The sequence below is a fragment of the Protopterus annectens genome, chromosome 7.part0, assembly GCF_019279795.1.
Source record: "Protopterus annectens isolate FY-2018-M chromosome 7.part0, PAN1.0, whole genome shotgun sequence".
NCBI lineage: Eukaryota > Metazoa > Chordata > Ceratodontiformes > Protopteridae > Protopterus > Protopterus annectens.
Genome location: NC_056739.1, coordinates 1,503,128,063 through 1,503,151,542, shown reverse-complemented (window position 1 = coordinate 1,503,151,542; position 23,480 = coordinate 1,503,128,063). Strand labels below are relative to the sequence as shown.

General features: G+C 40.5%; 1 protein-coding gene across 1 annotated transcript in view; it reads left to right on the top strand.

Annotated features, from left to right (window-relative positions):
- The window catches only part of BRPF1 (bromodomain and PHD finger containing 1), a gene marked incomplete at its 5' end in the record, with an annotated part of 1,674,836 nt that extends 1,654,524 nt beyond the window's left edge, over positions 1-20,312 (top strand). The window contains one exon of the mRNA XM_044076412.1: positions 18,134-20,312. Within this exon, the coding sequence (XP_043932347.1) occupies positions 18,134-18,317 (184 nt within the window). The remainder of the gene's footprint in view (positions 1-18,133) is intronic.
- Positions 20,313-23,480: the final 3,168 nt, after the last annotated feature.

Sequence of the window (23,480 nt, the reverse complement as noted above, 5' to 3'; positions counted from 1 at the left end):
CTTACTTTAAGAGCTATAATACTTACCTTTTAGCTTTAGGACACCTTAGGAAACCATGTACACTGCAATAGCCCCGCTACGTTCGCCCTCACTACTCTCCCCTCCCTGCCCCCGAATCTCTCCCGCCCCCAGTACCTCTAAATTTAAAGTACTATAGCCACTCCCCCACTTTCTAGATCATAGCTGCTTTCATCTGGGATAATTCCTCCCACCCCCATTCTTCTACCTACATTTTAATAGCACCTATTAGCTTTCATCTGGCATTCTCCCATCCCCCCTTCCAGTACCTTTACCTCACCACTCTGTCTTCTGGTGTTGCATCACCAGGTAAAACAGTTCCTTAACTCACTAGCTGAATCACAAATAATGATATACTCCTCTTTTCTACCCCTCTTGTTTGCACCATACCACCTTACCTTGTATGAAAACCAGTTTCTCACGTGATTTCAGGTCCCGAAAGGCCATACTATCACCCCAGCTGTAAATCCTCCCACCTTCAACCATACTTACAGTACCAGGTCCTATCCAACATCTTGTTCAGTCTGTCAACATCTCAACCTCAGGCACATTAGCTCTAGATCCAAACACTACCACAAGCTAATAAACAAATTCCTGAAGTTCATCACCAAGTATAGACTTAACCTAATACTTGGTGGTGATATTCACCCCAACCCTGGCCCACCCACATACCCCCTCTACTTGCAATCTAAGCTACAAACCTGTAATTAATAGGCCAACTAACTCTCTCCTAGCCTGTCATCTCAATATTAGAAGCATTAATAACAAGGTACATGAATTGCATGCACTTCTGGATGTCCACTCCCCTGAGATTCTCTGTTTATCTGAAACCTGGTTAAAACCTGACACTACAGACAATGAAGTGTTACCACCAGGGTACAACATACGCAGGCTGGATTGTGCTTCCAGGAAGGGGGGTGGGGTAGCTGTACTCTATAAATCTGAGTTGAATGTCACCATAGATGTAATACAACCACCTGAGATTAATAACTCAGAGACTCTTGCCACCAAATTGCAACTTAATAAAAATAAATGCATTAATATCATCTGTATGCACATTCCCCAAGGTAACAATATATCTACACTTGAAGATATCCTGCACTGGCTATCATGTCCCGACCCTCAAGAAACCCTACTACTTGGAGACTTTAACATAGACTGGGGCACCTGTTCCTTAGAATCCCCAACCACCCATATTAACCTGCATGCATTTACACAAATCATATCCACCCCTACCAGGAAAGGTAAACCCAACCAAAAAGAAAGCATACTTGACTGGGTACTCATAAATAGTCACCCCCAACTGTACACCTCTGGTACCCTAAGCGATCACCTTCTCACATATGTAATTAAGCACAAAGCCATTAATTCCCAACAACCCTTACTCAGAAAGGTTAGAAACAATAAAAACTTTGACCCTGCCAAATTCCAACAAGAACTAAACTCATGTAATTGGTCTGTTCTAAAATACCTCCTATTAGAGGAAGCAGTAGCATACTTTAACAACAAATTCCTTGAGATCCTTGATTTGCATGTACCTGTTCATTCAAAGAGAACAAAGGCAAAAACTGCGCCATGGCTTTCTAAAGAGTCTAAACTCAAAATTACCCTTAGAAACAAAGCATGGGCTTTATGGCGTTCTTCTAAAGACCCCCAAGATCACATTAAATACAGGCAATCCAGGAACGAAACTAAAAAAATCCATTTTACAAGACAAAAAACAATACTACTGTAATTTACAGACAGTAAATCAAAATAATCCTCAGAAGTTTTGGGCAGGTTTAAATAATCTACTACATCCTGGACAAACTTCAACCCCATTCCCTGCTGCTACTATTGATAAAACCCCTGAAGATGTTTCTGACAGTTTTAACCGATTCTTTACTGAGACAATTCAAGCCCTAGCTAGCCAACTACCTCCTAGCTCCCCTGGTCCTGAAAGTACCACCCCTAGAAACCTACTCGCGTTCAGCTTCCAACCAGTCACCACTTCACTTATCCGTACCTTGATCAAAAAAATTAAAACCCACTACAGTTTCTGCTGATCAACTGCCTGCCGAGTACCTACAAAAATCAGCTGATGCTATTGCTTACCCCGTCTCAATACTAATCAATCAAACCATAGTAGAAGCTAAAATTCCCACCATCTGGAAAATATCCTATGTAATCCCACTTCACAAAGGAGGCAGCTCTACTGAATTCTCCAGTTATAGGCCAGTAGCTATACTCTCTCCACTTGCAAAGATTATGGAAAAATGTATTCATAGACAACTCATGCACCACCTAATCCAGAATCACCTTATGGCAGACGCTCAGCATGGCTTCCGTCCTCATCACAGCACTACTTCAGCCCTCCTAGCCTTTACCAACACCATAAACCATAATCGCAACAATAATTATATATCCTCAGCCCTCTTCTTGGATCTTTCCAAGGCATTCGATATGGTTGATCACCAACTTTTAATCCACACCCTGCAAACATTGTCTAGATACTAGAGCCCTTCAGTGGTTTCAATCCTACCTGAATGGTCGACAGCAAGCTGTCCTCTTTCAGAACAAACTCTCTAATCTTCTACCTAACACCCTTGGAGTACCACAAGGCTGTATACTAGGGCCCTTGCTGTTCTCCATCTTCATTAACAACCTTTATACTGTCATCCCAAAAGTCAGCTGTATCCAATATGCTGATGAGACTACTCTGATTTGCTCGGCCACATCTCCAATAGAGTTATGGTTAGCTACCCAGACCACCTCTAATACAATAGAAAACTGGCTTTCTGAACGTCGTCTGATCCTAATTCCCAAAAAAAAACTAAAATGCTGTTATTTTCACCAGCACGTAGGTCTACCGCTTTCACCTTTACCATAAATTCAAATGATGGCACAGTAATCTCCCCTGACCCCTCTACAAAACTATTAGGTGTCATCATAGATAATCTAAAATTTGAAGTACATGTTAACCAAACTATCAAAACCATCAATAAAAAACTAGGGTCACTGTATAGAATAAAAGCCTTCCTAACCCCTCCAGCTAAAATTGCCATAGCTCGCTCTCACCTTCTTTCAACCCTTCTGTATGCATCCCCTCTACTCTCGAATTTAAACAAGACTGTCCTTAAACTCTCAATTTGCTGCAACCACATTGCCAGGTTTGCCACTGGGCTGCCTTTTAGGACACATCATTGCATCAGTCTAAATCAGCTTGGGTGGTTTGAACTACCCAGCCTTATCCAGTATAACCAACTGATTATGGCCTATCAAATCCTCTATAATCCGGACAGTACTCCTGCACTTAAAAATATTATCACCCCCTATAACAGTCCTAGACCGCTTCGATCCTCTAACAAACTACTAATTCAGACTAGCAAAATTAATAACACAGCCGGTGACTCTCTCTTTGCAAACTCTGTAAGCAGACCCTGGAACTCTCTTCCAGCTGATATTGCCTTACTTTCTACCTTAGGTCAATTTAAAACTAGACTCAAACAACATTTGGCACTTAACTGGCTATGTCAATGTATCAAGCCTGGCTAACTCTCTCTAGAATGTGTAAAAATCTGTTAACCAGTTTACTGTGTAATTTAATTTAATCCTGATTTATGCTCTGGATTAACTCTAACTTGTGGAACTTGTTTAACTTGCTTACTTATGTAATCACTGTAAATAGTCTTTTTGTAATATGTAATGCTGCATCTGCTTACCCTTGGAGCTTTTCTCCCCGGGCCTCCGCTGAAAATGGACATGCATCCAGTCAGACTGTCCCGGTCAACAAATGTAAAATAAATAAAACATACTCTAATTCGTCCTTTTTTGTTTCATCCACTCAAAAGTTGTAGCTATATCCAATTGGAACTACAAAAAGAAAATATTAACCAATCCATGATGACTCACTAAAACATGCCCGTATTGTCATTCACTAACATACCTGTACTAATATGGAATATGTTTAATGTAAAAACAAACATCAGTTGTTTGTAGGCCAAAGTGCCACCTTTTCAGTATATAAAAATGTCCATAAAGCAATAACATCTTCTTTATATAATTAATTAAAGAGAGAAACTTTTCCAAACACAGCATAAAAATCGTAACATTAAAATTCACACAAACTCATCGGTAACTAAAGTAGGATTCTCTATGGTAAACACACTGTCTAGTCTAGTAGACGTGTCTCTCTGTATTAATGCAAAGCAATTGGCAAAACAGCAAAGGCTTGGCTCTTACTGGTAAGATCAGATCAGAAAGCGGTCTTCCAAGAAATAAAGGTATAACTAGTTCTCCCACCTAACCACAAAAACTTTAAGGACTTCTCAAAGATAGAATGTCCAGTATTAAGGAATGCATAACTAGTTTCCAAGCTTCCCCAAATCTAGAAAACACAGATACCCATGCAAAGGTGTACTCAAAATCCCTGTACGACCATATAAGTAACTGCATAGAAAAGGTAGCAGCAGACTTAAATAAGCCTCAGTCAAACTGCAAAAACATGCTACAGATTGCTGTGAGGGAAAGGTTAAGCTTGTTTTTGCTTTCTTGTATTTTGTTTTTCTTCATTGCCTTCTGTTTTGTATATTGTGATTTGTTTTCTTTACGCTATGTATTACTTCTGTCTTTTGTGAGTCGCACAGAAATTAAGTTTTCCTCCACTCTCCCATCCTGGTGCTGTTGTGTTTTTAGACACCTCTGTCTTTCTAGTTGTCTGCCCGTTTTGTTAATTTGACCACAACGCGACATGGCTAGCCACCCGGCAGTGTAAACCTTGGCTCTAGATTGTCACTGTTGAAGTGACACCACAACCCCATGTGCAGAAATGGGAAAAAGGGGTTTTAGATGAATAGATGGATTTCCTTCCCTCTCCTCTTTCAGTGACAATTGTGAGTAAGCACAAAGTTATCATTTTGTGAAATCCCTCTTCTTCAGCTATTTAAATTTATTGTATATCCCACTGTTTTTCATACAGCCAGAATACAAAGTGCCCACCCCCTTCCAATCTGTCTTGCTCGACACCAAGACCACCAGCTATTGGACGGCCTGTATTCTTCCTCTCAGTAGTCATCTTGTGATTACTGCTTCTGTTTTGCTTCTAGTGAGAGAATGAACATAGGGTCATTATTTCCCAGAGACTGCTCATCACCAGAAAGCCTAATAACTGCTTCATAGGTGCCATTTTAGAATTTGTGCTTATATTTTCCTCCTGGTGAGAGAAGCAGCAGAGGACATTGATTCGTGACTGTATCTAAATGGGTAGTGAGTGTCTCTGTTTGATCTTCCTGATTAGTCTAACTGATATTCAAGATGTCTACCAAGAAGAGGCTTCAACAAGCTTGCCAACTCCTTTATCATCTGGGACAAGACTTTTGATCACCAAAGAGCCTGTGGCCTGCTTCTCATCTTGAGATTGGTGCAACTGTTTTGCTTCTGGTGAACAAAGAAGCAAAAGGGCATTGTATCCCAGTCAAGTGAAGCTGTGGTGAGACCAGCGCTTGTAGTAGCCAGGTAGTAGCCATTCAAGCGAGTCCCCTCTTTTCATCATTCTTGACAAAGCAAATTCTTTCTTTTCAGTAAGTACAGCTTGATTTGCTACTGTCTAACCTAACTTCAGAATATCTCCCAAAATACTTCATCCATAAATCATCAGGATCTACTTATTAGTTTCCCTTCAAGTGTTTGGCAGTGCCCTGTATAGACATAGACACCTTGAGTTGGGATTTTTCCTGTAAAAGCACCTTTGAAATTTCACCAATACTTAGTTGGACACAAGGTTAGTTTTTAGTGACAAGTACTGCCCCTAGAGTTACAAACCAGATACTCTTGACATTACTTTATATGCCACTTGAACAGTGTAATAAATGGAATAGGGTCTGTTGGCATAGATATGAGCTTTCCCACTATCTCCGTTGCCAGCTTGGTGGATATGGACATCCTGAGGCAATGTAGATATTGCCTCATGTTTACTGACAACCAGTTAAATCTCAAACAAACTGACATGGTATGTGAGAGATGTATTAACACAATGTCACTGGAGGCAAATCACATAAAAGCAGTTAGGTTGTCAATAGTACACATGCTGCACCGTCATACACAGTTCAAAGCAGACTCATAGACCCATATATGCTGAGGCACTTAAATGTAACCTTCCTAAACCGCAGAGACCTCTGAGATGTAATCCACATAACAAATTACCTCAGCAGACCCAAATGTAGTCTCAAAACAACACCCACATCAACAGATACAGCCACATCCCATGGAGCCTCGACTTCTAAGCCCGTAAGGAAAGCTACCACACACAGTCCATGATTCTGGTCATTGGAGACTCCATTGTGAAAGACACTGTTGTCCCTCTCACCAGGCTGAGTAAGAAGAAAGTCCTGGCCACTTTGCTTATCAGGGACCAGGATCCGCAACATTATGCATGCACTCAGGTCATTGGACCACAAGTACCAGTATGACTCAAAGGCCATGTGGGTGTAAATGACCTGAGACGTACCTCCCTAGGCTATATGAAGAGAGATGTCATGGAGCTGTCAGAATGTGTGTCCTAGGCTGGTATGAGCCTAGCATTGAGCAGCATTTTACCTACTCCAAGAATGATGCAACAATAAGAAACAGATGATGGCAGACTTTAATAATTGGCTTAGTTTCTGGTGTTGTTCTAAGGGGGTGCAGTATTTGTCAGCATGGAAGGAGATGGTCACTAAACCACGCTGCTTTGCCAGGGATGGTATGCACCTCACCCCTCTAGGTTTTCAAATATTGGCTAAAACATTACCCCCCACCCCATAGTGCCTTTTTTGGCAGTGCCAAACTGAAAGTACTTCCAACATACCAAATCAAAACCAAGAAAATCTAAAGGTGTTACTGTTCATTGCTAAGAGTCTTAACAAAAAACTCCACTTCCTACAAGCTGTCCTCACCTTAAAGAATGCTCACATCTGTGTGGTTACTGAGACATGGTTTAAAGCCGTGGAGAGCACACCGGCAGTGCAAAGCTGTTATGCCTTCTACACATTTAGACCAGTTACTGCACAGACAGGGATTAACGGTAGAAGTGTCTGGATTTACATCAAAAATATGTATACCTCAAAGCTGGCCAAACATGGCAATGCACTTCAGCGTCTCCATGTTCAAATCACAATAGGTAAAATGTAGGCAAAATCACATACCACTTCCTTGCAAGCTATAGGCCCCCTCTACGACACAAGAAATCTATAACATGTATTTAAAAGTATTAAATTCTCACCATCCAACCATGTACCTCAAACAGTTGCCCTTCACAGAGACTTCCCTTACTATGGAACAGGGTCCTGATCTACGTAAGACAGAGCCCCTCACTATCACATTTCAAGAGGAACCTTGATGAGTGGATGGGTAAAAGAAAGTTCACACCGGGGATCACACCAACAGCACTACAAGATAGAGGCCAAGGGTACTAGCTGCTAGTACAAGGGTCTAGGGAACTACTAAAGGGGCGGTGAATACCGCACAACGTGGCTGGGCTAATATATGCCTTCGGGCAGATAGCCCAGTACCAACCTATGAACCTATATTCGTGGGTGACTTTAATTACCCTACTATTAGCTGGGAATTGTATACAACATCAAATGCCACAGCCACAGAGATTCCTGGATCTTGTAAAAACAAACTCCCTGGGCCAGATTGTCAGTACAACCACCAGAAGTGCAAACATACTAGATCTGGTACTAATCACTAATATGGGAGAGTGCTGCACACCTCCCTAGTGTAATGTGTTCTTTGGTAAGGTTACACCATAAAATGGTCTCCTTTGAAGTAAAAATGAACCCTGGGATGCAGCTAACTCTGGAATATTCAGGAACTACTCTAAGGCTAACTTCCTACTATTAAGTGATAACCCGGCAAAATTTTAAGCCCCCATAGACCCTGAGAATACTTCTGCCTCTGTGGAACTGTTCACAGAAACTGTATACAAGCATGTTAGTAGCTGCATAGAGGCAGCTGTACCCACCAGGAAGAAGTACAGAACTAACTCAGAAAACAAGCCATCCTGGTGGAATCACATCATCAGTAGGCTGTATAACAGAAGGAAGAAAATCATGGCAAAAAGTAGGAGGTACAGTACCCAGCAGGATAAAAGGACATTGAACAACTCGGAGGACAAAGTCTACCAAAGCCAAATTTGAGGCAAATTTAGCCTCCCAAGCCAAAGACAGACACAGTTCATTCTTTAGCGATCTGCATCCTCAAAGGCAATAAATAATTGGGTGCAGACCTTATTGTTAATGGAGTCACCTATACTGAGCCAGAACAGAAGACTTACGTGATTTAATAGAGATGGATAGACATATTAAGGTCAATGAAAAAGTAGACTGCAGGAGGTCAGTAAAACTCGAAAGTTAGAAGCTTGATAAACAAAGGAACATGGTAATTAGGACTGTCCATAGAGATCCATGCAATGTAACAGAAGTAAACGGGATATATTACTGTGCAGCTAAATTAATAAATAAAATTCTACCACAAGAATACAGGGTAGTAAGGGAAAGGAAGGGGAGAAATCGAATACCATCATGGATGTATCAAATAGAGAAAACTATAAAGCAATTAAGACAAGAAGTGTCACTGTTAGAAGAGTATAGAAGAGGGAGCAGATCAACAAAAATAGTCAGAAAGATAGATGTGATAAAAGCAATGCGTGGTATTATAACTGATCAGGATTTATCATGCACTGTCGCAAATAAACTAAAAATATCAGCACAGGCAGAAAAACATAGATGATAACACACAAGTAAATGTAAAGGAAAAGTATAAAATAAGCAATTTATTGATGACCCCAAAAAGTTCTATAGAGAACTGGGAAACAAGGCAAAAGGAACTGAAAGACCACCTCAAAAAAGAAAAAAAAGAAATGGGTACTTTTTGGAGAAATATCTATGAAGATCCTGTGGAACATAAAGATGCTAAATTGACAGAAGTAAAAGTAACAATAAGAAGTTCAAAGGTACAGGATATGAAATGGGATGAAATAACAGCCAGAGAGATTGAGATAAAGTAAAGAAAAGCCTCCAAATAGAAAACCCCAGTTGCAGATGCAGTTCTGGCTAAAAATATTAACATCTTTGCATGAACATTTAGCCATGAGTAAGAACTATTTATATGCGCACCCCGAACAAACACCAGCCTGGCTAACAACAGGAAAAACAATGCTCCTACTTAAGAGCAAACCTGCAAGCTACCCTAAAAATTATAGACAGATAACCTGCCTTCTGATGACATGTAAACTATACACCGGAATTGATGTTGACAGAGTTTATGATCATTTAGAAGAAAATTCAATCATGGTAATAGAGCAAAAGGGTTATAAAAGAAAGTTGTTTAGAAGAAAGTATCATCTGTTGCTAATGAAGTCATAATGGAGAACTGTAAAAAGGAGAAGAATCTAAATATGGCTTGAATTGACTAAAAAAAGCATTGGATAGTATCCCACATTCATGGATAAAAGAGTGCTTAAAATGTATAAGATACACCCTACACTAATCATCTACATTACAGTGGCAGACCACTTTGCAATTAAGCCATGATAAAGGACAAATTATTATTCCAGGGATAAAAATTCAAAAGAAGATATTCCATGGTGACTTCTTGTCACCGCTGCTGTTCTCTCTTGTCCTTAACCCTTTACACTGTCTACTTAACAGATTAGGCCATGGCTATAATTTGGCTCCTAGAAAACAAGTATAAAGACTTCTCATCGTCGCCTATTTAAAACTGTATAGCTCATCAGATGAGGAACTGAAAGCACAACTGCAAGTAGTCAAAACTTTTTCAGATGATAAAAGAATGTCATTTGGTCTTGATAAATGTGCAAAAGCAACCTTTAAAGCAGGAAAACTGCAGCACCAAGAAAACATCAGTTTGGGACAAAAATGTGATGTAAAAGAACTGGAGCAAGAGGGAGTGTATAAATATTTGGGAATTGATAAAGAATCAACAATAAAACATGAACAAATGTGAATAAAACATAGTAAGGAATATTTTAGAAGACTTTAATCCTGGAAACAGCGTTGACATCTAGGAACAAAATTCGGGCTATAAACCAATTTGCTCTTCCTGTCCTAACTTAGTTTTGGAGTGACTGACTGGCCCCAAAAGGTGTTGGATAGATAGGAAAACAAGAAGGATGCTTCATGCTCACCAAATAGTTTATAAAAATCAGTACATACCAAGATTATATATTCCCTGTTCTGAAGGAGATATGGGCCTCTTTGAAACTGATTAATATGTATAGATTTGCAGTTGTGGGACTGCACACAAATCTGCTGACCTCACAAGACCCAAAAATAGTGAAAGTTCTGAAACATGAGTTGAATAAATCAAAGATTACTTACTTTCTCAGTCTACCAGAAGCATATTGACGTCAAGCAGGAATGGAAGTTGAACCAGATGTAGGTAAAAAAAAATCAGGCAGCAACTGAATGTGCCAAAAAACAGAAGAAAGTAAGGTGAAGGATCAGATGAGAAATCAAGAAGTGTGGAAAATGCATAAATATAGTTGCAAGTATAGAAACCTCCTGGAAAGAACCTCATGTTGATCAGGATCGAACTCAGGAATGGTTAAGGAGAGGCAAATTCAAACCAAAAGATGAAAGGTTAATATTGGTGGCCCAAGAAAGTAGGCAATGTACACATTAGTTTACAAAGCCCATTGAACAACTGGGAGAAACAGACAAATGTAGGTTTTGTAAAACAGAATTGGAAACAGTTGCACACCTTGTTGCTGATTGACATACTAATGGCAGAAAGATTGTATACTGAAAGGCGCAATAATATGGCAAAACTGTTGCACTGGGGATTATGCAACATAATATTAAAGCGACTAAAAAAACACTGAAAACATGAGCCACAAAGCATCATAGAAAATGTCTACATCACATGGGATCACCCATTAACAACAGTTCAAAATATAGTAGCAAGAAAACCAGACATAGTGGTCCATGAAAAGAAGACAAAAGTAGCATTATTCATTGAAATCGCTACACCCAGTGATTACAGTATCTTGCGTAGAGCGAGACACCGTCATAAAATATCAAGATTTGCAGGCAGAAACGAGAGCAGTGTGGAAGAAAGATACCCAGGCAGTTCCAATAGTAGTAGGAGCAACAGGTGTTACAAAAAAGAATCCACAGTCTTATTTAGATATGTTACCAATACATGTAACTCCGTATGAATTGCAGGAGTCATTACTAGGCACATTGCAGGTGTTGTGAAGAGCACTTTTGGCTGACCTCAAAGATTGAAACAATGCTAATTTCATGAACTTTAATCATACTTTGACTTAGGAATGGGGTCCATTCTTGTCTCATGGTATTAGAAACCCAAAAGATTTGGAGAAATAAAAAAAAAACAGAAGATGTAGCAAACCTACTGGCCAACAAATTCAGCTTCAGCTTTACCCCTCCTCCCCCAGCCTTCCCTCAGGAAATGCCACCAAATATAACTCCACCAGCTTTCACTAGGGAACAAGTCCTTAATTCTCTCGCTAAGGCCAAGAGCACTGCATCAATGGGGCCAGACAATATCCCAGAATGTCCTCTCTCTCCTTCTGGAATTGCTGTTTAATTGTAGCCTCTAAACAGGCTTTGTGCTTCATGAATTGGAGGACAGCAACAATCATCCCTCTGCACAAAAGTGGGCCATCTACAGACCCATAAGTCTTACTAGTCTCATATGCAAAGTTATGTAAAGAATAATCCTGGAAATGATCAATAATGACATAGGAAACCTCCAGGCACTGGACCCAACTCAGTTTGGTTTTGTCAGTGGCAGGTCATGCTTACTCAACCTGGTAGACTACTTTGTGAAGGTTAGAATGGTTCACACTGCATATCTTTACCTGGCCAAAGCATTTGACACAATACCCCACTCGGGCATTGTTGACAAACTCAGGAGGGTTAGGTATACACTTTTATGTCACCAGGTGGATAGCCAGCTGGCTCACAGACAGGACCAAGAAAGTTAGTATTGGGGAATCCACCTCTACAAAGATACCAGTCAGAAGTGGATTCCCTCAGGGATTGTTCCTAGTGACCGCTTCTTTTTGTCATTTACTTCTCTGAAGTCAAGGCTGATATCATTGGCTTCTGGCTGACTAAATTTGCAGATGATTGCAAATTAGGAGCAGTCATGGAATCCCCCAGCAACACTAATGTTCTCTAGGAAGGCCTGACACAGACAAAAAACTGGTGTCAGAGCCACGGACTAAAACTAAATGCCAAGAAATATATAATGGTATCCTTCTGGAAGTCATCCATACATGGTAAGAATCATATTGACAATGCACCCTTAACAGTTCACCCACTAGTCAGGGACTTGGGGACACACGCAGACAGTAATCAACCCTTTTGACCATCACGTGTGTACAGTAGTGAGGAAATCATTCTATGCTGTGCAACTTATAAACAAAGGTATGGCATATAGGTCCAAGGAAGTCATTGTTCCACTGTATTCAGCATTCATCAGACGTATCATTGAGTACAATTCCCCTTTGGTATGTACCTAACCAGACATGTCCAACAACTGGAACATTCACAGTAGTTCCTCACTAAAAGAGGTACAGGACATAAGTAACATGTCCTATGCAGACCGCCTCAAAGCTCTATCCCTGTATTCTGTCTTATACAGGCTGCTGAGGGGAGATCTATGCCTGGCATACGAGGCCTTAACAGACCCCACTCTGGTGGACTTCCTACATGTCAGCAAAACAAGCAGCACCATAATTACTTGGTCTAAAGACTTAAACCTTGCCTGTAATTTAACTAGGACCTACTGGAGAGACAGTTGTGTATCCCAGAGACTACCCCTCCTCTGGAACGGCTCCCCATCCAGGTTGGAGCAGAGTTCCTCCCTAACCCAATTCTAAAGTAACTTGGACAATTGGATGGGGAACAGGAAATTCATCCCTAGTTTGGTGTCTCTCTCTCTAATGGACACAGGTAGCCTGTAAATGGTTCATCTCCCAAGCCCCTGCTTGTAAATCTTTCATCCCCAAGCCCCTGCTTTACACTTATCAAGGGTACCAGAACTTGTCAGAGATTTAGGATGCATGGCAAAGCTTAAAAAGGCCCTTGCAGTCCTCAGCCTAGTAAAAACCTATAAACCTATGAGTCTATGAAGAAGAGCTATGGAAAAGGATTGTAGATTGTAACAGTATTGAAGTCTGCAGTTGTCTAAATATTGTCATGTAACTTGGCAGTTTTCAGTAATTTTTGTACATAACTTTGTAATTACATGATGCTGCGTTATGTATGCATGCAGCCATAGTATAACAGTTGTGTGGGTCACTGATTCCCATGAGCTTCTTGGCACCTCAGCACATTGGTGTCCCATGCATTGGATGTTGTAGCAATGGGGTGGACCTGAAATATCCCAGTTGATGTGGAATCCAAGATAACATCCCAGAGAAGGAGCAAAACTTTATGATCCATCTTCCTCCAAGTTGGAGTGATAATATAAAAGTAAAATGGCATGAGGGTGTCGGGGGGCTTTTACTCCCTTGAAGAAATACTTTATATACTTTTAAGTTGCTGTGATAGCATGAAACTCAGTTATGAATGCTTGTGCTTAAATGTTATATATTCAAATTAGTGGTTTTATGCAGTTTCCTCTGAGCATGTGAGTTTAGAGATGCTAGATAGTGGACCCAAATTGAAAAAAAAAAAAAAAGAAAAAAGGATATCGTATATCAGAATAGGAATCCTTGTCTTGAATACATTTTAGGAGAAAATAGTTTAGTCAACTAACGTTGTGGTATGGCATAGGTTCATAGGTTGGTACTGGGCTATCTGCCCGAAGGCATATATTAGCCCAGCCATGTTGTGCGGTATTCACCGCCTCTTTAGTAGTTCCCTAGACCCTTGTACTAGCAGCTAGTACCCTTGGCCCCTATCTAGTAGTGCTGTTGGTGTGATCCCCGGTGTGAACTTTCTGTTACCCATCCACTTATCAAGGTTCCTCTTGAAGAGTGATAGTGAGGGGCTCTGTCTTATGTAGATCGGGACCCTGTTCCATAGTAAGGGAAGTCTCTGCGAAGGGAATCTGTCCCTCCAGCATGTTCTATTCATTGTTGTGTTGAGGTTTATATCCCTAGAGCGTGTAGCTCGAGTAGATTTGGTTTTGCTAAGATGAGGCATGTTCAACAATTCTGGGTTGGACATGGCTCTGTACATTAGACAGAGATCGCCTCTGAGAAAGCGGTATGCAACAGAGAACAGTCTTAGCTTTTTCAATCGTGCTGCATAGGGCAACTGTTTGAGGCCAGTAATCCTCTTGGTTAGGTACCTCTGTGGTCTCTCCAGCTGCTGGAGATGTCTAGCCAGGTACATTCCAATTGGTGCATTGTACTCAGTAATGGGTCTGATGAGGGAAGAGTAGAGGGGGCACCATTACATCCTTAGATCTTGATGCAAACCCTTTCGTGATCAGATGGGTCACACAGAAGGATTTTCTAACCACTTTGGCAACATGGTTATCAAAGGAAAGCTGACTATCTACTTGGGTCCCTAGATCCCTTATTTCTTCTTCAGATTTCAGGGGATTACCTCCTATGTTATAGTTTGCGGTATTCTGTTTTTTCCAAAGGGGATTACTACGCATTTTTTTTGCATTTATCTTGAGACCATGGCTTTGACACCATGCATCAGTCTCATTTAGGCCCTTCTGGAGGATCTCCATGTCGGCCGGAGACTCTATTGTAGCACCCAGTTTGCAGTCGTCCACAAACTTAGTCAGCCACAGCCCTTCCGTGCTTGCCTGTACTTCTGAGCATGTTGATTATATTTATTTTATTGTATTTTGTTTTACACTATGTTGACAAGTTAGCCCCACTTGACCAGTAGCCTGTTATTAGAGAAGACTCAAGGGTGGTATTCATACTAACTAGGGTAAGTTTGGCCAGAGAACTGGGTAACTGACCCTAATCTTTGTGATAAGTGCAGTGGGATCTTTTACATTCATCTTGGCTACCACCAACTCAGAGGTTAAACATCAGTTTAAGTTGAATTGTTACCGAAACAGTGATCTCACAGATAAACTGTGAAAATATCTGTCTAGGGAGCACCTAAACTGAACAGCTTTACAACATATGCCAGCACACAGCTGCAGACGTTAGGCTGCTTCTTTCTTCCTCCATTGGTATGGAAACAGTGTGCTTTTCCTTTTCAGTGATGCAGGATCAGACAATTCTAAAAGCCAAAAATTACAAAGCAGAATCTTTTGGTGACACCAGTATGCCCAGATAGCCATGGTTCTGTTTTTTATATCATCCAGTGTATATAAAAATTGTACACACCCCTGTTAAAATGCCAGGTATTTGTGATATAAAAAAAATGAGACCACAATAAATAATTTCAAAACTTTTCCCACCTTTAATGTGGCATATAACCTGTACAGTTGAGTTGAAAAGCAAACATCTGTTAGGGGAAAAAAATATAAAAAATAAAAAACGTACAATAAGCTGGTTGCATAAGTGTGCACCCACATTAGCGAACCCCGTAATGTCAAGATTGAGTAGCCAAATACCTGGAATTGCGTATACTAATTCCAAGGTTGACTTTTCTTGGAATACAGCAATCTCAGAGTTAGTATATGTGTGTGTGTGTGTGTGTGTGTGTGTGTGTGTGCATGTATATATATATATATATATATATATATATATATATCCTATCATTAGTTCAGCCCCCCCCCCCCACTTCACTGGCACTGGGGAAATGCCTCCTGTAAAAAAGTAGTTTTTATGAGAAGATTTATGGTTGATACTCTTCTCCTGAATTTTCAGTCTTTTTTTCAGTTCTCAGCATTTCAAATGCTGACATTCCAATAGGGTGCTGATTTTTCAGCTTGCGTAGATAATCAAGTCATGGACTCCTTTGCTTGTCAAGTTCCAAAGCTACTAAACTATTAGTCATCTATTTAAGGTTAACATAATTTATTCTTAATTCGTTGTATATGTCTCAGGTGTCTCATCTTGTGTACCATCCTTAACACAAGTGGCAGTTAACCCTTCAATTTAAAATGTCGCTTCAAATAAGTCCCCCAAAAAGGCTGATATTGCCCCCCTTAAGACTTATTTTAAAAGTTAACTTTACTTCCCTTTTAGCCGGCATCTTCAGCAGCCCTGGATCTCACGGAAAACGTTTTTTTAAACTACAGTATCGTTCACTTCTTAGAAGAGGATTTCTGAACTAAGTGTTTAACATGCAAAAGTTCATTATACCATTATCATAAAGTGAGAACATCTCTTTAAAAGACATATCCATTCTTTGCTGCCTAAAGTGGTCTTTCCTAGCCTGGCTCCAGGGAGCAGAGGGATAAAGCCGTAACTATATCTCAAACGACCAGTGTTCGATTAGTTGAACAGGTGCTGGAAGGGGTCAGGCGGGGGGGTGAGCAGCCAGATTTGATTTGGAGGAAAGCAGCTCTGACGTACCACTTGGGTGACACTTTATGGGAGCACTGGCTGTTGCATCTGTAGATCTGAGCCTGCCAATTACATGCTTGTGCAGTACTATGTGGAGCTCGGGGCCGCTGCTGTGTGCATTGTTCCATGTGGAAAGTAGGCCACTGTGTTGGGATCTGTATCTGGCCTGCTCCCTGTCACCTGATTCTCACTGTTGAGGGAATGAATGGGCTGATGAGGCTTCCCACGCAGGAATGAATAGAGCTGTAGGGCTCTCACCCCTGATATAATGAATGGATAACATGGGTGAAGGCAGAGGAGCCAATCATTAGGTCCCGGGGAGAGAGAGACCACAAGAAGAAGGTTCAAGGAACTAAAAAGTGGTCTGTCCTATTTCTGTCAAGTGATATTTCATCTGTCTGTTCTTCTCCCCAAATGTGTGAAGGATGACACGTTACATAACTGGATTTTTACAGACGGTTGCTGTACTATATCAGAAAAAAATGCATTCATCCAGAAAATCAGATTTATTCATGTTTGTGTTATTCATGAAAGGTAAAGAAGGGCCTACCTGTGTGGGTAAAAAAACAATCTTCAGGTGAATGGCCCATTGTATTACCTTTTGTTATGATTACTACAACAAAACGTCTGAGGTTTTCTGCAAGCGGACTGCGTTAAAGGGAGCAGCTTATTCTGCAGCATGCTCCAGAAATATTAGTGCAAGATAATTTAGAAGCTGCCATTTGGTCTTCTGTACACATTCATTAGACATTACAAACTGGAAACAATCTTGAAGGCCAGATTTTGACATATCTGTGCTTCAAGGAATGTAAGTACTGTTTGGGGTTCAACCCAAAAGTGTTGCATTTCTGCTGCTGTGATTGTGCCTTGAAGCAAGATGGTACACGTGTGCAAGTATGCTTTTCCATTAGAGTAGATTTTTGTAGACGTGTGCCATGCAGCAGTGATGCTCAGTTTCCTTCCCTCTGCCACTAATAAAAAACTTTTATTCTTATAAATGATAACCTGTATTTGTTGCATACTGTATTAGTTGTGTTCACAACATTCTGCTTTTATTTCACAACTGTCTACAACAAGTGCTTTTCCCCATTTTGGTTTCTTGTTTAGAATAACTGATCTGGATAATGTGCGACTGCTACTTAATGGAATATGTGCTACCAAATGTCACTGCTAACACTGGTCTGTGTAGTAGGGCACCTGTAAGCAACACATGTTCATTGGTGAGTAAACCCAGATTTATGCATTACTGCAACAATAACATCTCCCCTGAAAATCTGCTGCTGTGGTTTCCATACTTATACAGTTGTACTTTTCTAGTAAGTAAACTTAAAACAGCATGTGGTTGCCAGAATTTTCTTGGTTTCACTTGAGACATATGCTGAATTTGGGCTGAGTAAAGATAATGTTTCCAGTGCTTCTTATAAAACTGTCCATTATTCATGAAACAATTGAAAGACTTGAGAGTTTTTTCTAGAAGATACAGTTTTGAAAAGTCAAATGCATGAGTAGGAGATGGATATGAGTAAAAAAGGTAAAAAGTTTGTGTGTGATGATCGTGTTAGTACATAGTACTGATTTTGAGTTATACTGCACTATATAAACTTTTCAGACAGCGTATTTGTAAATAGAAATGGCTATAAAACTGTAACAACACCTTTCTTCTTTTATTAGGCAGTGGCTTCCTCGATCCAAACTTGTCCCGTTGGGTGTAAATCAGGAGCTGGACAAAGAAAAAATGCTGGAAGGCAGAAAATCGAATATCAGAAAGTCTGTGCAGATTGCTTATCATCGTGCAATGCAGCACCGCAGTAAAGTGCAAGGAGAACAGAGCAGTGATTCAAGCGAGAGTGACTAGATACAGAATTGAACTAGAATGCAGTTTAGGATCTGGGGGCTTGGAAGGAGGGGGTTGTCTGATCCCCAGTACTGTGACACAAAACACTGTGATAATTTTTCCTTTTTTCCTTATTGTAAAATTATCGTATAGAATTATTTTCTACAATGTTGTATGTGACATTTGTATCTGATGGTGTCATTGTCATAGGCTGCTGTTTTTTTATATGAAACACCATGCTGTCTCCATTAAAACCTCTCTTCCTCCCCCAGTAACTTTTATGTTTTGTACCACGTTGATTTTACTCGTACAATGAACTGACTGCCGTAGATATGCAACTGAAACCTCCTGGACCCCGCCACCTCGCCCATCTTTCAAGCTTTTGGTTACAGAAGATGCTTTCATCATGTACATGTTTATTGCACTGGCTCCTATGGATTGCCATTGATATGATGGTGTGAAGTTTATTGTACGTTACCTCAACTGATAGGTTAGTTTTCTATTCTTAAGGGAGATGTTCAGTATGCCGTATGCTAATTTTTAGCATCTCCTTAGGGATTTGGTCTAGATGCCAGCTGTTGGCGTTATTGCTTACATCTGCAGTAATCCTCCTAGCTCACAAGAACTGTTATTTACGAGAATTTTCAGGTGGTTCTTTTATTCTTTATTTGTAGTACCTATGGATAAGTCACTAATACTGTTGTCCTAGTGAGAACTTTTTTTTTTCATCAGATGAATTCTATTGCTGGTTTTGTTGGAATCTATGTGACAGCATTTGCTTATTTCAGAAGTCTGCTATGCACCACACTATGATACCTCACCATTCCAGCATTGTTTCACATGCGGTTAATTTTAGGTGAGCCGTGTTCATTATTGCAAGGCTAGTTCGCCCAGTACTGCTAAGATTTGTTGCAGAGCCATTCTAGGATGTTATTACTGTAATCGCAAACCTTCCTTTGATGTCATGAAAAATGTGATCAGTGCTATATACATTTTAAGTTATTTTATACGACCTATCTGTCGTGGCTTGTACTTTGCATTTGTAGCAGTTCTAATTATTTTTTAACAAATGTTAACACCTAGAACACAACTTATTTTTTTTATTATGGTTTTTACCTTTTGCTTTATGTTTTCAGGTTGTGAACAGCATATATCGTACTACTTTTCTTTGTCAAAACATTTCTGTTAGTTGAGTACGTTTCAGACAAATTTGTGATGGTTAACGGGTAAATGCCTGTGTAACTTTATGTACCAGATATGATTTATACAGTTTTTGAGTGTATATTCCCTATCTGCTAGAAAGAAAAACATATATATATATATATATATATATATATATATATATATATATATATATGTATCAAGTCATCTCTCTGTGTGCTGACCATTGCAGCTGAGTAGAGTAGCATTTGAGATAAAATAAGAAGAAATTGTCATCAGCATTTCTGTGATTAAGGTGCAATCTTAATGTTTTCATAACAGAATTTCTGTTGCATTTTGCTTATGTTTCTATTCTTGCTTCAGTGTTGCAGTCACCTGGTTATGACATTCCACTCATGTTCATCATGATTGACATTTTGTGAACTATTTATTGGGTTGAGCGTTTTGGCTTTTTATAGGATAATAGTGTTGTCACATTCCATTTCATTGATTGTCATCTTGATCAAAACATAAGAAAATAATAGTTCTGAGTGTTACTTGCAGTGTTACTGCGGGCAAGGGTTTTCATGCCTTCCTTTAAGTTACATGATTTAGGCTCAACAAAGTTTCTGTATCCAGTGTGTTTTTTTTAGACCCTACATCTCCTTACTAACTGTATTCCCATCCAAGAGCACATCATATTGGCAAAATGTTTTAATTTCAGTCTCCCATTGGTGAAATAGGACTCAGTTACACAGCCAGTTACTGTTTGCAATACATGTAATTTAATTACTCAAGTAGAGTATTGATGCTGCTTGTACATGGTTATTTGTAAGAATATCTATTTTAAATGTTAGTAAATGAGATAATTTAGTATTCACAGTGGTGGTGACCTTAAACATACAAAGTTCATAAAGTTGCTTCCAACAAAGCATTATATTAACATAGTTTTTAAATTCTAATCTTATTTGTCAGGAAGGTAAACTGACAGTGTATTCTGATTTGTGTAGTAGCACACAGTGTTCATTTTTTATATTATAGCTGTGTGGTCCCTAGATAATGTAATATATGAGATATTAAATATGAAACAGTTGAAGCTAACAGGAAAAACTGAGTGCTAGACAGACTGTCATACAAGAATTGAAGGAAATATAGGGAAGAGAAAGGCTAAAGATACAGAACAGGAAAAGGGTAAGTACTGAGTATAGAACTTACAGCATGAATTTAAACAGTGCGCAAGAAAGTACTGAGTGAGGAAAGCTCATCTTAATGGTAGTTCTATAAGGATTGTAAAACCTCTTTCCAAAGAAGTAGGTGGTGATGACTGGGAAGATACTAGCTACTACACTGAGTTGATGTTGTCGGGTGTAGAATAGTACATCCAGAGAGTGGAAAGTATAAATAAGGAGATGGGTAGTAATGAAAAAAAGGCAGGGAGACGAATTAGACGAAGTATTCAAGATAACATATTGCTGACATTATGGTGCAGTAGATGTCCTTCTATTCTGATATTGCAGTATTCATAACAGTAGGGAGTTGCTGCTTGCAGCGCCACCTTCTGTTCAGTATACCAAAGTCTTAGTCCAGGAGGGTACGTGTGACATCAGTTACCGAGGCCATAAACAGACTGGTATAAAAGTAACGTCTACACATACCCTCATCAGAAGTTTTCTGCCGCAGTGATCATCGGATGCCCGTTTCCCAGTTCCGCTTCTGTATCGCGTTTCTTCAGACCGCATTCCAGATCGTTAAAGACCAGATGACCATTTTTGACCATTACGGATAAGTGCCCGGTGGGGTTTTCTTACTTATTTTGCTTACTGTTTAGACTTACATGTCAGCTAGGAAAGGGAAGTGTGCTTGTGGGAGATAAATTCCTCACAAGGACACACATAAGTGTGTTTTCTATCTAGGCGAGGCCCACAACCATACATCCTGTTCAATCTGTAAGTCGTTCATCCCCAAGATCTTACTTGGCCGATTAGTAGTTTTAAATCTTTATCTTGAGAACCAAAATGTCAGACACTTGGCGTTGGGTATGAAGGGGAGGAGTAGGCCCTTCTGACGAGCCGCCTTGGAAGAAGGCGAAAAAAGTTAGGCCCGAATCCCAGGCTGCACCTCAGGTGTCCAAACAGGCTCTAGCGGTGATTGAAGACCTGGAATCTGTTCAGATGACGGTTACCAAAGCAGGTCTGGGAACCTAAATGGAAGCCGGGGTGCGGGATACCGAAGGTACGTCCTCTGAGGTAATTCAGCCATCGGAGTCTGATGGCAGAGGGGAACCAATGTTCGCATTCTCAGAAGCCTCTGCTCCTCCTGTTCATGCTAGGCCAATGTCCGCTTCTCTTCTGACTGCTCCTACAACCCCCTTGAAAAGGAAACAGAAATCCAAGCATTCTGAACCCCCTCAGATGCCTGGCTGGGAATTCTTCTCTCAAAGTCTGTTTCAGGCTTTTCAGGCATTACAATCACAGGAACTTCCTCCTACTCTCACTTCTCAACCAATTCATGTGTCTGAGGAAGAATACTTATCTTCTGAGAAGTCCTTCTCCTATGAAATTCAAATTGAATCCCCCAAGGAATTCATTACTCCAGAAGGGGAGGACTCTATTTCTCCTGAATCCCCAGGATAAGAATTCAGCTTTGGAGATACTATCTCCCTCACGAGAGAACATTTTAAGTGGCAGGCCTCTGAGGTTTCTGAATCCAAGAAACGGTACTCTGACCTTTTGCAGATGGAACAGTCCTCTCCCTCAGCTGTGCCTCCCTTACTGCCTGTTTTTCAAGATGCCTTCCTAGCTGCTTCACAGTCACCAGACTCCCAACCCCTGCAGGTAAACGACCTGATCGTTTTACAGGGCTCCCCAAGACGCACAGTTTCTCGGGTCTATATTATATTGCACACTCAGAAGAGCGAATGACACATAATCGACCCCATGTAAGTGAAAGCTTACAACATCAAAACCTCAGAACAGTGATTTTTTTTCCCCAAGGGAAAAAAATCGCTGTTCGAAACATACAAAAAAAAAAGTGTAAAACATTACATAATGTGGAGGGCTATGCCCCCCACACCCCCCTACTTAAATATACCAACTCTGAGATCGCATTACAGTGCCGAAAACGGCAAAGTAGCAAAAGCGGCAAAGCGAATTCTTTCCCAGGGAAAGAAGTCGCTGAAAAGCCATTTCGCTATTTTGCCTTTTCATGCTTTTCAGTTCGACAAAGACGCATTCGACAACCTGTGACATCGTAATAGGGAGCCTGTTTCTCTACAAGAACCCTCCTGCAGACCCAGCTGTTATAGCGGTTTCTGCAAATAGGACATCCCTACAACCACCTTCTACTACTCTTTATCCAACTGATAGACAATCAGTTTATGGACAGGACAGGTAAAAAGGTGCATACATCCTCAACTCTGGCCATTAGGGCCCTGAGCTACCAAACCCAAATGGCAAGGTATGTTCTTGACACCATTTCAAACGCGTCCACCCTTTTGTCTGAGGTTCAAGATTCCCCTGTCAGAGCACAACTAAATTCACTTCTCTCCACAGCATCCCAAGTAGCCAGACACACCATTAAGTGCAGTTATGATGCTGTGGAAGCTGCATCCAAAGCTGCGGCTTCTGGATCAGTGCTTCATCGTTACTCCTGGGTACGACTACAGCTCCTCCCCATGGATGTTCAAACTAAACTTCTAGATGCACCGTTAGACAATAAGGTCCTCTTCGGACAAGCTTCTGCTGAGTTTCTCAAATCCCTCCAAGAGACGAGTAAACAGTTACTGAACCTCAAACACCTGCTGGTGTACCCTATTCATAGATGATATAGGAACTATCCTCAGAAACCCTCCTTTGTAAGAAGGCAATCCTTTCACTTAGCACCACAATCAAAGGGACGTAGACAGCTGAGAAAGACTTCTCCCAGATTTCCCTCCAGATCCTCTACCATGCCCTTTCGGAGCCAGCCTGACCAACCCAGGCCTCCTCCACTGTGACTCATCCCCTTCTGCATCCAGACACCCTCTTATCCCTTCGACTCACCCTC